The 12,870-nt window shown below is 51.3% G+C and overlaps 2 protein-coding genes across 4 annotated transcripts; one reads left to right on the top strand and one right to left on the bottom strand.

Moving 5' to 3' along the window:
* Positions 1–5,628: 5,628 nt before the first annotated feature.
* On the bottom strand, positions 5,629–7,378 carry BANF1 (BAF nuclear assembly factor 1). Of its 2 annotated transcripts, none has more exons than XM_045893240.3 (3): positions 7,240–7,378; positions 6,404–6,541; positions 5,629–6,154 (listed from the first exon to the last, which is right to left on the bottom strand). In XM_045893240.3, exons 2-3 carry the CDS (start codon positions 6,524–6,526, stop codon positions 6,008–6,010), a joined length of 270 nt encoding a protein of 89 aa, XP_045749196.1. In that variant the 5' UTR covers positions 6,527–6,541; positions 7,240–7,378; the 3' UTR covers positions 5,629–6,007. The 2 variants fall into 2 exon arrangements, with proteins under 2 accessions (XP_045749196.1, XP_064432221.1); XM_064576151.1 differs by lacking the exon at positions 7,240–7,378 and adding an exon at positions 6,713–7,016.
* A 200-nt stretch (positions 7,379–7,578) lies between these two features.
* On the top strand, positions 7,579–12,014 carry EIF1AD (eukaryotic translation initiation factor 1A domain containing). 2 transcript variants are annotated; one of them, XM_054511825.2, is made up of 7 exons: positions 7,579–7,922; positions 8,378–8,488; positions 8,772–8,951; positions 9,098–9,206; positions 9,308–9,416; positions 9,590–9,640; positions 10,150–12,014. In XM_054511825.2, the coding sequence occupies exons 3-7, from the start codon at positions 8,865–8,867 to the stop codon at positions 10,292–10,294; spliced, it is 501 nt and encodes a 166-aa protein (XP_054367800.1). In that variant the 5' UTR covers positions 7,579–7,922; positions 8,378–8,488; positions 8,772–8,864; the 3' UTR covers positions 10,295–12,014. The 2 variants fall into 2 exon arrangements, with proteins under 2 accessions (XP_054367800.1, XP_045749194.1); XM_045893238.3 differs by lacking the exon at positions 8,378–8,488.
* The last annotated feature ends 856 nt before the right edge of the window (positions 12,015–12,870 follow it).

Below are 12,870 nucleotides of genomic sequence, written 5' to 3' on the forward strand. Positions count from 1 at the left end.
GATGATGGATGATGAATATTCTAAGCAGGCATAATTCCTGATGATGAATATTCTAAGCAGGCATAATTCCCGGCCTCTCCGAACCCCAGGGCCAGGAAGGGCAGTGATTTCCTCTCAGGGAGACCCGGACCAGCTGCTCCCCACCCCCTCGGCCCAGCTGTGAAAACCAATCTGGGATTCCCAGGAAGAGTCACAAGTTGCAGGCTCAGGTGTCTGCCTTAAAGGGACAGACCCCAGTTTGTGGGAGAGCTGGCTCAAGTGTGGCTTAATGAGGAGGCCAAGGCCAGGCAGAAACCCAACCTCAGAGAACCCGGGAGGGCGTAAAGAGGCTCAGGACGGCTGTGCAGGGCAGAGGATGGAGAGGCAGCCCCCCCAGGGGCTCTCCCAGGCCTGCTTTGCCATTACTTAGGAGCTCAGCCATGGCCACGCTTATCTCCAACAGCTCCCTGGAAAAATAGCCAAGGCCTGGTCTCTGATTCACTAAGGGCCAATGGGTCCCCAGCTCACTCGCCCCTACCCTACCCATCACTCCTTTGCACTGGTGCAGACGAGGACCACAACCTAACAACCTCCAAAGACCTTTCACCCACTGGTCTATCACAAGCACTCTTCGGTAGTAAGCCTCAACCTCATTTTTTGGATGAAGGAAGTTAATCAGAGAGGTCAGGTCACTTGTCTAAGGTCACACAGCTAGTGTGGGCGAAGACGGATGGGGAAGGGAAACCAACAATTACCGGCTTCTATGTGCCGGGCCTTGCACCGGGGCCTCCACACGCTTGCTCATCCTCACAACCGCTTGGCAGAAGCTGTTTTACTGGGGGGGGAGGGGGGGGGCAAAGGAAAAGTGTCAGTGGTGGAGCCTGGTGGCACCCACGTGTCAGCATCCTAGCGGGTGAGTCCTGGACCTCTCCATGGGGATATGAGGTTGGCTGTGTACGGGGAGGCTCCCTGGGCGCAGGGGTGTTCCAAGAGGATGTTCTCAGGGCTGTGGGTCTCATCTGAAGAAGCGCCCTCAGCCTGGACTCCATCCTGCTTGGACCCCTCTGACTTCCAGAAGGAGGCCTGGGCCAGGTATGTGCTCAGGGTTGGCCACGCCTACTGGCCATGGGGCGCGGTCTCCATTTTTACTGTGGCCCGGGCATCCCAATCCAGATTGCCCGTGGCACCCCTCTCTTGCCCCTGGCCGAAAGAGTCTTGCTGACCAGTGTGGGCCCTCGACAGCCTCTTCACCCTGGGATGAGGCTACTCAGGACTTTTGTGCTGCCCACAGAACCCTCTTCTCCAAAACTTAAAGCTGGGCCACGGATATTCCCTCCCCCAGGGCTCTGCTCCCTTTTTCCTAACCACATCCCAGGAAGGAGACGTTAAGGCAAGGAAAGCTGCGATCCAAGGATCCAACCGTGATTAAGAATCCCATCTGTGGGGGCGCCTGGGTGGCTCAGCTGATAAGTGTCTGCCTTCGGCTCAGGTCATGATCTCAGGGTCCTGGGATCGAGCCCCATATCGGGCTCCCTGCTCAGTGGGAAGCCTGCTTCTCCCTCTCCCACTCCCCCTGCTTGTGTTCCCTATCTCGCTGTGTCTCTCTCTGTCAAATAAATAAGTAAAATCTTTAAAAAAAAAAAAAAAAATCCCATCTGTGGAGGAGTGCTCCTAAGTGCCAGGGGCTTTAGTTCATTAGCTGCTTGAATCTTTACAAACCTGCACCAGGTGGCAGAGGAGATGAGGCTCAGAACAGTGAGCAAGTGGCTCCGGGTCACACAGCAAGTCAAGGAGGAACTGAGACCAGAACCAGGTCTGGCTGGCTCCTTCAGGCTATTATCAGCCAAGGCCAGGAGTGACAGTAGAAAGAGCCCTGGGTCCCTGCAGGGAGGGGGGCAACAAGGAAGGAGGTTGATAGTCTTGAGCACAGACTCTCAGCCTTTCACACCATCGGGTCTGCTACTGGGGCAGAGTGGGAAGGCGTGTCTTGAGCTTGGGTCTGTCCCGTAGTTTCTCCTTACTTTCTTCCAGGGTCAGCGGGATCCCTTTGGGACCCCAGAGCATGGGAGTTGGGTTCACTCCAAGCTCTGGGCCAGATCCAAGCACTCATGATTAGACTGGCTGAAGGGGTCAAGTTCTGGCTGGGTACAGCAGGGAAGGAACACTGGTCAGTATTTGCTGATTTCCACGTCCCCTGGCCAGGCACAGCCTGTTGAGCAGTTTGGAGGCTGACTTTTTTTTTTTTTTTTTTTTAAGATTTATTTATTTTTGGGGATGGGGCAGAGAGAGAGGGAGAAACAGTCTTAAGCAGACTCTGTACGAAGTGCAGGGAGTGACATGGGGAGCGATGCGGGGCTCGATCTCACGAGGCTTGATCTCACGACGCTGAGATCACAACCTGAGCTAAAACCAAGAGTCAGATGCTTAACCCACTGTGCCACCCAGGCGCCCCTTGGGCTGACATTTAAATAACCTCCCACGAGTCCCCACTTGGGTCTGCTTTCTCCAACATTCTGGGCCTTGGTCCCTTTTGTCCTGCAGGCTAAGTTGGGGCTGGATCTCTGAAGCCACACTGTCACATGGTACATTCTAGATGCCCTTTGTCTCCTGCTGCTCTAGGAGTGAAACAGGAACTTGTGTGGGATGCAATAAAGGGCCCAGATAAAGGGTTTCAACCCACTAACGTGTCACAGACACTGCCTGAGCCCCAAGCGAGAGATGAGAAAGCAGATTCCCGCTCCTTCGGCCTGTGGGCGGCACAGGGAAGAGCCCACAGGGAGGAAGAAACAGGCAGCGCATCCCACAGTCTTCTGCTGGGTGGATCCCAGTGCCAGAACCACGAGAGGCAAAACCTGACAACCAGCACAGGCAGGAGCCACCGGAAGGGTGTCGTGGGGGAGGGAGTCTCCATTACCTAAAGAGTACCAGCAACAGTCTGGCAGTATCAGGACTGAGGTAGGGGAAGGCCATGGCCCGCCAAGCTCCTGCCTAAGCAGCCCAGGCCCACGTGACAGCATCACAACACAAAGGGTCAAGGCTGGGGGGACTCTGAGGTGACCCGGGACCCATCCAGGAAAGCATCAGAAACAGACTGAAACTCTAGGGACAGTCTGAATTACCAGCTCAGTCTGGGAGTCGGGCCGGCGCCCTCCCAGGAAGCGGTCTGTAACACAAGCTGGGCCCTGCTCTGGCCACCTGGTACCCTCCCGGGGCGGCTGCTCACTTTCCAGACCCGGCCCTGCCCTGAACCCTCATTCGTACTATAACCATCATGATCTCCAACTAATCACATCATCGCTCTATTCCTGGGGCTTTACTTTTGGTTTCCTTTTTATCCTTCTACTATTCGGAGATGTAGCTAATATTCAGAAAAGCACACAGAACCTATCTGCTTAGTTAGCAGATACTTAGTCAATGCCCGTATTTCCACCACAAGGGTCAAGACATGGAAACTGCCACCCCCGCCCCCCAAGCCCCCTACTCCTCACACCTGCCTCCTTCCCACAAAAGTCATCACACTTCTTTCTACTATTGGTTTTTGCAATAAGCATTTCCTTGCTTTTTCTAGTTTTACCACCAATGGAGATTACTGAGCAAGAATCCACTTGTCAGCTTAACGTGAATGGAATCACACTATTTGACGTTTTCTTTTGTTTGCTCAGCCCTGAAATTCACCTGTCATTTGTTCGTTTTCACTGGTATGGACAGCCTTGGGGGGTTATAAATAAAGCCGCGGTGAACACGCATTCAGGTCCAGGTGTACGGACGTCCTTAGAAACAGCCCCGGGAGTGGAACCACCAGGTCGTGGGACGGGTCTTATCTTCAACTTTACTAGAAAACGCCCAACTGTTTCCCCAAGGGTTCAGGCCAATTTACACTCCCACCAGCTAGATGTCAGAACCTGTTGCTCCATACCCTTATCAGCACTTAGTATTGTTTGACTTTAGAATTTTTGCCTGTGTGTGTACAATGCCATCTCATTTGCGTTTCCGATTACCGCTGTGACCGACCACCATTTCCAGAGCTTATTCACCATCTGGGTATTCCTCTCGTGACCACCTTATGGGTCTTTTACTCTCTCTACTGTGTTGTCTGCTTCGTCTTCATCATAGGTACCTTCCCTGGATGCAGTCCCGTGTTGCTTATGTGTACTGCCAATATCCTTTCCCACCCTAGGTTAGCGTCGCCACCCTCTTCCTGGTTTCTTTAGACAAACAAAATTTCTTTTTTTTTTTTTTTAAAGATTTTATTTATTTATTTGAGACAGAGAGAATGAGAGAGAGAGAGAGAGCACATGAGAGGGGGGAGGGTCAGAGGGAGAAGCAGGCTCCCTGCCGAGCAGGGAGCCTGATGAGGGACTCGATCCCAGGACTCCAGGATCACGACCTGAGCCGAAGGCAGTTGCTTAACCAACTGAGCCACCCAGGCGCCCCAGACAAACAAAATTTCTATTAATGGAGTTTATTTATCAAATTTTCCCTACTCTGAGATAACAAGAAACTCCTCATGGTTTCCCAATTTTTGCATTTAATATCTGTCATTCTCTCCTCACCGGACTGTAAACCCTCTGAGGAAAATTCTGTAAGCAAGTAGTTCCTCAATGATGCTCCGCGGAAGGAATGAAATCCAAGCAGGACTGGGTGCTACACAGCTAGCATTTCATCTGATCTTTTTTTTTCTCAAGATTTTATTTATTTATTTGACAGAGAAAGACACAGCGAGAGAGGGAACACAAACAGGGAGTGGGAGAGGGAGAAGCAGACTCCCCGCCGAGCAGGGAGCCCGATGCGGGACTCAATCTTGGGACTCCAGGACCATGACCTGAGCTGAAGGCAGAAGCTTAACCAACTGAGCCACCCAGGCGCCCCATTTCATCTGATCTTACCACCTCATTTTCCAAGTGGGGAAACAGAGGCTCGGAGAGGCCAAGTGACATGACCAGGGAACAAAGGGCCCTCAGGTACATGGGTTTTGAGTTACATTTTGAGAACCAACCTGGCTCCTTCCTAGCAGTAAATCCAGTCAAATTACTCAGTCTTTCTGAGCCTCTGGTTTCCTCACCTATAAAAGAGAAAACAATCACTTACTACTGTGGGAGAAAAAAACGTTTACAAAGATCTTAGCCATGAGCCTGGTTCATACTGAGTGTTCAACAAAGACCAGCACAAAAACGTACCCAACAAAAGTGTAGCTCACTCGAGCCCCCCTAGCTGTGATGTCCATGCTCTTTCTGCCTCCCTAAGATAGCGCCAGGCAGACAACCAGAGCCCTGCCCACTCCTCCCAGAGGCCAGGTGAGCATATGACATTTGGCAGGTGAACTCCAACCCACATTTGATCCACCCTCTTCCTGGTATCCGACTCCCACTGACTTTTCCACCAGGTGCTGCCTAGCCCAGCTGTTGACTCGGCTGACATCTGGAACATCACAGCCCACCCAGATCCCAGGAAGGGATCAACCCACACTCTCTGCCAGATTACTAAGGGACACTCCAAGGCACCCGCCTAAGGCCCATGTGGCTAGGGTGACTGCCCTCCAGAGTGGGAAGGAAGCTGCCAGTTTCGATCTGCACTGATATGGAGTGTGGCAGACCTGGTCAGTCCCTAGGGAAGTCCCAGCCCACCTGCTTTTCAACACATGAAGCCCAGTCATGAAAGCCACTGACTTTATTGATTTAAAAAACTTTACAAGGACAGTGACTATTCTGCCAAAAAAGGAGCCAAATAGCATAAAACAGACCAGTGGGGGCAGGGGGTGAAGGAAGGGCCAGGAATCCACTCGGAAAAGCTGATAATTGTTGACACGAAACTGGGAGGGGAAGAAGGGAGATGCATGCAAGAGCGAGAATTTCAAAAAAGTTGAAATGGTGAGGGGAGAGAATTCCCAAAAGACCTTGAAGTACATCAGAAGTGAGTACAACAACAGCAATCTCTTCCTTTGTAGAGGACAAGGGAGGAGTCCCCATGCGGCTGCAAACTCTGGAGACTCAATGCTGGGGCTAGGGACTGGGGGCTCCCCGAGAGAGCCTCACAAGAAGGCGTCGCACCACTCTCGAAGGCACCCGAAGCAGTCCCGGGACTGCTTGGCATTGGCACCACATGTGTCCTTCAGCCATTCCCGGAAGAGATCTTCGTCTTTCTTTAGCACCAAAAACTGGCCAAGGACCACATAGGCCTGCAAAACAGGCAAAGTAAAGGGCATGCTGCTTATTGCTCTGTGGGACCGAGAAAGAACAGGGAGGCCACTTTATGGCATTCAAAGCACATGAGCCTTGGAAGTAGGGCAGGCTGGGGCTGTCTCTTCAGATCACACGCCACTGGCCACCCCCAACAGCTACTCTCACTTTCCTCAACCCCAAAGTGCCAGGAAATACGGTAGTCCGCCACCCCCAGCCCTTCCCAGGTGCATGCAGCCACCCCACACCTTGTCAAAGCCCCTTTCCTCCAGCTTCTTGCCCAAGACTTCACCAATCCCGGCCAGGCTCCCCACTGGCTTTTCCCCCATGGGCTCTGCCACGAAGTCTCGGTGCTTTTGGGAGGTTGTCATCTTGATCAGCTTAATCTGGGAATCCCAAGAAAAGGTAGTTAGGGCTGAAAACCGGGAACTCCCAAGGGCCCAGTGCAATGTTGTTAAGAGAAAGCGAAACCAGCCATGAGGGCTGCTAACTCAACTCTCCTCAGTTCACGGATGTGAGAACTGAGGTCCAAGAAGAGCCTTTTCCCTGCTACGCACAAGAATGGTTCTCTGCGGGAACCGGGTTTTCGTGCTGCCCCAGAGGAAAAACCAGCCTGCCCGCACAGGTGGCGCAGGCGGGGTAGTGGGAAGATTTCCCAGAGTCGGTAGCCGGGGCCCTCCCTGAAGCTGTCACTCCCTCTGTGACCTTGGGGGACTAAGAAGGCACTGAACCCGCCTGGAGCGGCTCCACCGCCTGAAAGGCAAAGGAAAGGTCTCTCGGGCCCGCTCGCCCGCACGCCCCGCTCACAGAGCGAGAGCGCGCGGGCCGGAGCGCGCACACCTGCTCCTTCAGCCCCTCGGAGTCCCTGCTTGGAGTCCCGCCCCGCCCCGCCCCGCCCACAGGCCCCGCTCCGCCCCCTCCACGCGCCGCCGCGCCGCGCCCCGCCCTCTCCCCGCACAGCGGCCCGGGCCCTCTCTGAGGGCGCATCCTCTGGCCCGCTACGGCGCCAAGGCCCCTTTCTTGCCCTCCTCCCCGCACCCCCGCCCGCCTCCAGCTCGGGCCCTGCTCCGCGGCGAGCGCTCACCGGCAGCTCCGGCTCCTGTAACGGCTCCTCCCGCCACCCGGCTGCTCCCACCGATACCTCAACCCACTAGAACTTTCTTCCACTTCCGCTTCCGGGTCGCCTCAAGAGCCTCCTTTTAAAAAATTCCGAATTGGGCACTTCTAGCCGCATAGAGCCATAGAGATGAGGCCCTCTCGACCTCAACAGAGTCCTTAGTAGGCACCGCTTTCGGGCTGCCTCGCGGGAAGCCCGGCTGCCTTCTATGGTCTCGCTTCTCGGGCAGCATGTCCGGTCTCAGGGAGCTGAGGCCTTCGAGAAAACTCCATTCCCCGCTACGCGGCATCGGGAACTCAAGAACTTAGCCTTGGCCGACCCGGCGAGGGGAAGAGTTAGAGGGACGGACAAGGCAGGGGAAGGTGGCCGATAGGCTTCCGAGTTAGCGCCGGAAGTACGGTGCTCGGAAGGGTCAGACTCGGGAGGGCTCGCGTCGTCCTCGTTGCCACGGGCCTGGAGGAGTCGGGTAGGAGTCGGAGGCGCAGGGGACTTGAGTCTATGTCCACGCCAGCGTCCTGACCGCCGGCAGGCCCCTTTTCTGTGTCCTTATTGACTCAGCTGCGGAGTGAGTCGTGGGCGAGCCGCTTTCAGCGTCCAACCTGGAGAACGAGGTCGTTCGGGCAGCGCCCGTGGGAGACGAGGGCCAGAGAGTAAGTGTGGGTCTCTGAGCGTCTTTCTTTGCTCTACATAGGGAGGCGGGAGGGCAGGGGACGGCAGCTAGAGGTGACACTTCGGAGTTTGCTTTTGGAAACCATCAGCCTCGGTGGTACCAGTCCTTGTCTTCTCAGTACCCACGTCAGAAATCTAGCCGATACAGCCGACCAAGCCGGCTTACCCGATGTTTTATTAACTCGTTCCTGGCTTGGACCATCGCTCTGCGTCTCCTAACTGGCTTCTGACTGTAGTGTGTTTAAAAACAAACAAACAACTGAGCATCTGTGGAGTGTGGCTGTGCTACACGTAGAATGTCCAAACGTGTTGAGGAAGATACAGTTTATCAGGCATTCCTTCCCCAGAGATTGCCAGCATGACTTCTGTAGAACATGTATTTAGTTTCTGTGATTATGCCAGTACGAATAACGTGAGGGTTTTTTTTTTTTTTAAGATTTTATTTATTAGAGAGAGAGCACAAGCAAGTGGAGAGGCAGAGGGAGAAGGAGAAGCAGACTCCCCACTGAGCAGGGAGCGCACTCTGGAATCATGACCTGAGCCAAAGGTAGAGGCTTAACCGACTGAGCCACCTAGGCGCCCCTAACATGAGTTGTTTTTATGTGCCATACACTGTACTTTATGTATATACACTGTACACAATGCTTAGTTTGCATTATTTTATCCTACTAACAGTGATAGGAGTTAGCTACTATTTGTCTCTGAAGCTAGAGAAGAACAGCTAGTAAATAGCCAAGGTAGGATTTGAATCCTAGTAATTAGGTTTTGGAGTTCACGTTCTTAACCAGGAAACAGTCACTCCTCAGTAAAAGGTCTCTCTCCATCTTCAGAACAGTCCCAGGTTCTGAACTGGCCATCCAAGAAACTCAGGAGGAGGAGCTGACAGTCTCTGCATCCCTCACCCCCCTGGGACAGGACCCAGCATGTCTCAGGCCACCAAGAGGAAGCATGTGGTGAAGGAGGTGCTGGGGGAGCACATGGTGCCCTCTGACCAGCAGCAAATCGTGAGGGTGAGTGGCATTGGGCACAAGTTGCTCTGCCTCCCCATTCTTCTGCTCCCCTTGGGCCCCTAGGATGGGGGTAGGGTGCAGCACAGCTTACTGGATATTTGAGCTGACTGATGAGGCTGACTAGTTCTTGGTCTCTCTTGGACCAGGTACTCAGGACCCCAGGGAACAATCTGCATGAAGTGGAGACAGCCCAAGGGCAGCGCTTCTTGGTGAGCATGCCCTCCAAATACCGTAAGAACATCTGGATCAAGAGAGGTGAGAGAGGCAGCCCTCTAGGAGATAGCTATTTCCTGTGAGCTTGGCTTTCCCCACTACAAGCAGGATCTACTGTGTTTTTTGTTCTCTCTTACCTGCAGGGGACTTCCTCATTGTTGACCCCATTGAAGAGGGAGAAAAAGTGAAGGCCGAGATCTCCTTTGTGCTCTGCAAAGACCATGTGCGCTCTCTGCAGAAGGAAGGGCTCTGGTAGGGTAGTCCCCTTGGTCATTGGTTGCCTCATTTCTGGGGAGACTGACTTCCTAGCTGTGAAATTGGAGGAGGGAAGATCATGGCATCCCAGGCAGGGATAGCTCAAAACAGCTCTTTTGCTGATCGAGTTTTCCGTCCTTTCTGACCCTGGCTCTCTTCTCTTGGCACAGGCCTGAGGCCTTCTCAGAAGTGGCCGAGAAACACAACAACAACAGGAATAGGTGAGAAGCCTTACGACAAAAAAATACGGGTTCAGGCCTTGGTGCCTTGAGGGGGAAATAGAAACGTTCTTTCTTCCTATGTAGTGTCCCTGGTGGGCGCTCCTAAATACGTGGTTATGAGTACGGCTTGAAGGTCAGATGTCCTGGGTTAAGATCATGGCATTGTCACTTGTAAATGCATGATTTTAAGCAGGTTACTTGATCTCTTAAGCCTGGATTTCCTCATCTATAAAGTGGGAGCTTTGTGAGGATTAAAGGAGTTAATGTTTGTAAAATTGCTTAGTATAAATAATACTTGGTATGTGGTGTGAGTCCACTTAATGTTAGTTGGTGGTTGTAGAATCCTTATTATTAAAACCAGTGGTTTTAACAAGCTTTTGAGGTGGGGTGTGAGGTAGTCTTTAGATAGTTTTTCTTGGCCATGTGGTCCTTCTTTGTGGGGCTCCTTGATTGCAGATCTAGTTTTCCAGAGGGCATTGGATTAACCCTGTCCCTTTTCCCCCACGCAGACAGACTCAGCCAGAACTCCCAGCGGAGCCACAGTCATCAGGAGAAGAGTCCAGCTCTGAAGATGATTCTGACCTCTTTGTTAACACCAACCGCAGACAGTATCACGAGAGCGAGGAGGAGAGCGAAGAGGAGGAGGCAGCCTGAGTCCCTGGACCCACTTCTCTTGCTCAGAGACTAGTTCTTGGCTCCTCTGAGCTTGGACATTCTCAGGGTGCTCTGCAGATCTTCCCCCCAGGATGGGGGACAAGCCAGGGCCCCTCTCTGAACTGACCTTCTTCTCAAGGAGAATTAAACCCCTGGTGGGTGATGACTTGTGCTGGTGTCTGAGTGGCTCTCTGGAGGGAGGAGGGTCTTGTGGTGAAGTTAAAAACTGCTTCTTGGTGGGTCCCTCAGGTGCAAGTCCTAAACGAGCAGGAAATGGGAATGGCTGGAACCTTTCCTAGATTCTCTCTCTCATTGGGCACTCAGTAAGCACCAGGCCATGTGCTGTGCCTTCTTGCATGTATTTAATAATAACTGGGAGCAATCCCTCTGTATTGCCAGCTTGCAATTAATACTGACTCAGGCATTCAGGAACACAGCTCTAGGACCTAGTGCCCCCTGCCTCTAAGAGACAGTCAGGACGAATTTCCTCGTGCCTCGTAAGCTGCCTTTTCTGGCTTTCTAGTCACCGTGACTGCAGGAGTGCCCACCTCCATACTGCTGTGTACATCTTCTGCTTAGTGGCCTCTTTGTGGCTAATCAGACCATTACTCCTCAGCTCTCCTGCAAACCACGTCATCTTTTGAAGCTTTTATTTCTGGTTATATACGCCTTCATTGTTGGCATTGATCTTCTAACCACTGTTCAGACATTGAACAGCTTATCTCCTGGCTTAGAGTCTTCCACCCCTGCTTCTGCTGCCATTTTCTCCATCCCATGGGTGGTTCTGTTCAACACTGACCCCCTAGTTCCTTGTCTTCCATTCCAGGCCTGATGCCTACCTCGGTCACTCCCTGCACCCCTGCCATTGATAGGAATTGCAGCCCTCTTGAATTCAAATATCTGTACAATCACCACCTCCTGGCTTTGTTGCTTATTTGCTCAGCTGCCTCCTCTGTATCTTCATCCACAGCCCCTCCCCCCACACATTCTTCCCATTATTGTCCTATCTTCACTTCCCTCCTTGTGCAACATCGATTCCGTCCACACCCTCCACTCAACCTTGTTTCCCTCACCTGTATTTATCTAGTAAGACCTAACCCTGGGCAACCCAGCCATTCACTTCTGTGCCTGTGCTCAAGTAACTACTAGAGAAAACAGCCAACCTAACTCACCTTAAATTCATATTTACAAACCTCAGGTGGACACACAGCACTGCCTAGCAGATCTCTGGGATGTCGTATTTCAAAACTTGTATGTTGTCTATCAATTTCCCCCTTCCCCTGTTAGGTGTTCACCACATACTTCATTAAGAAATGATAGCCATTGGAGGGAACTCTCACCTCCTCCTTACCAGCCCTACAAATGTGTTTGTAGATTGTCTTGTCTTTAACTTCCCCATGTAATCCAGTGGGACTTAAACCTTTTCTCTTGTGCTTTGGAGCTTGTCTGTCCTCTTGAGTAAGGAGTTTATGTGAGTTTTGTTTTTTGCCATCTTCTGTAGGTATGTTAGTGTCAAAGGTGCTATGGAATCCCCCATCTAAAACACAGTCTGAAAGACCTGTCACTCGTCGCACATCCTCTCCAGCTACCACTTCATTTTTCAGCTCCTTGTTCACTTTCCTTTATATTAGCTTAGTATAGCTTTAAAAATATACATGTCTATATATTTGTGCGTATGTGTATATATTACAAAAAATAAACTTCAGATGAGTTAAGGATATGTATGTGTGTGTATAACTTGTCTGAAATTTATTTTTTATGGGAGGCAACTTTTTTTTTCTAAAGGGGTAGTCATTTGTCTCTATATCATCTATTGAATGGGTCATGCTTTACAGATTTAAACTTTAAAATAAACTAAGTTCCTGCATACATATGGGTCTCTTTTTGCAGTTTCTCATCTGCTCCGTTGATGTATGTGTACATACCATATTTTATGGCATGACTGGTAATCTCATAGCTCTCTCACCCTGCCCCACTGTTCCTTGAAAATTTCATATTTTTTCTTACATAAGAACTCTAGAAGGAACTTGTCGATTTCCATTTAAAAATCCTGTTGAGATTTTTATTGGCAGGGTTTTCAATCTCATAGTTTGATGTGGAGAAAAATGCTATCTTAACAGTTTTGAATTTTCCTATCCAGAAATGGTGTGTGTATGTGCTTTTGTAAGGTTGTCTTCATATGGGTCTTTCACATTTCTGGTTCAGTTTAGTACTAGGAATTTTAGTCATTTGTTGTTATGAATAGGATATTTTGAAATTACATCTCTGACTATCAACTGGCATTTAGGAAAGCTGTCTTTGTTCCCCTAGTTGATCTAATCAAAAAATTGTTTTAAAGATTCTGTTTATTTATTTGACCCAGCGAGAGAGCACAAGCAGGAGGAGGGGCAGAGGGAAAGGGAGAAGCAGACTCCTCGCTGGGCAGGGAGCCTGATGTGGGGCCCAATCTCAGGACCCTGGGATCATGATCTGAGCCAAAGGCAGACACTTAACTGACTGAGCCACCCAGGCGCCCTCTAATGGAATTCTTTTGTGCTAATAGTTTTTCAGTTGATTCTCTTGGCTCTCTGGGCAGT

This window comes from Mirounga angustirostris, unplaced genomic scaffold, assembly GCF_029215605.1.
Source record: "Mirounga angustirostris isolate CCGP_5_RB_7025 unplaced genomic scaffold, mMirAng1.0.hap1 SCAF_13, whole genome shotgun sequence".
Taxonomy (NCBI): Eukaryota; Metazoa; Chordata; class Mammalia; order Carnivora; family Phocidae; genus Mirounga; species Mirounga angustirostris.

Bases quoted from the DNA above. Each gene is read 5' to 3' on its own strand.
- EIF1AD (XM_054511825.2), top strand. From the start codon at position 8,865: ATGTCTCAGGCCACCAAGAGGAAGCATGTGGTGAAGGAGGTGCTGGGG. The intron at 8,952-9,097 runs GTGAGTGGCATT...CTCTTGGACCAG, and splicing joins ACCAGCAGCAAATCGTGAGG to GTACTCAGGACCCCAGGGAA. The intron at 9,641-10,149 runs GTGAGAAGCCTT...TCCCCCACGCAG, and splicing joins CACAACAACAACAGGAATAG to ACAGACTCAGCCAGAACTCC.
- BANF1 (XM_045893240.3), bottom strand. From the start codon at position 6,526: ATGACAACCTCCCAAAAGCACCGAGACTTCGTGGCAGAGCCCATGGGG. The intron at 6,155-6,403 runs GTGTGGGGTGGC...CCTGTTTTGCAG, and splicing joins AGGAAAGGGGCTTTGACAAG to GCCTATGTGGTCCTTGGCCA.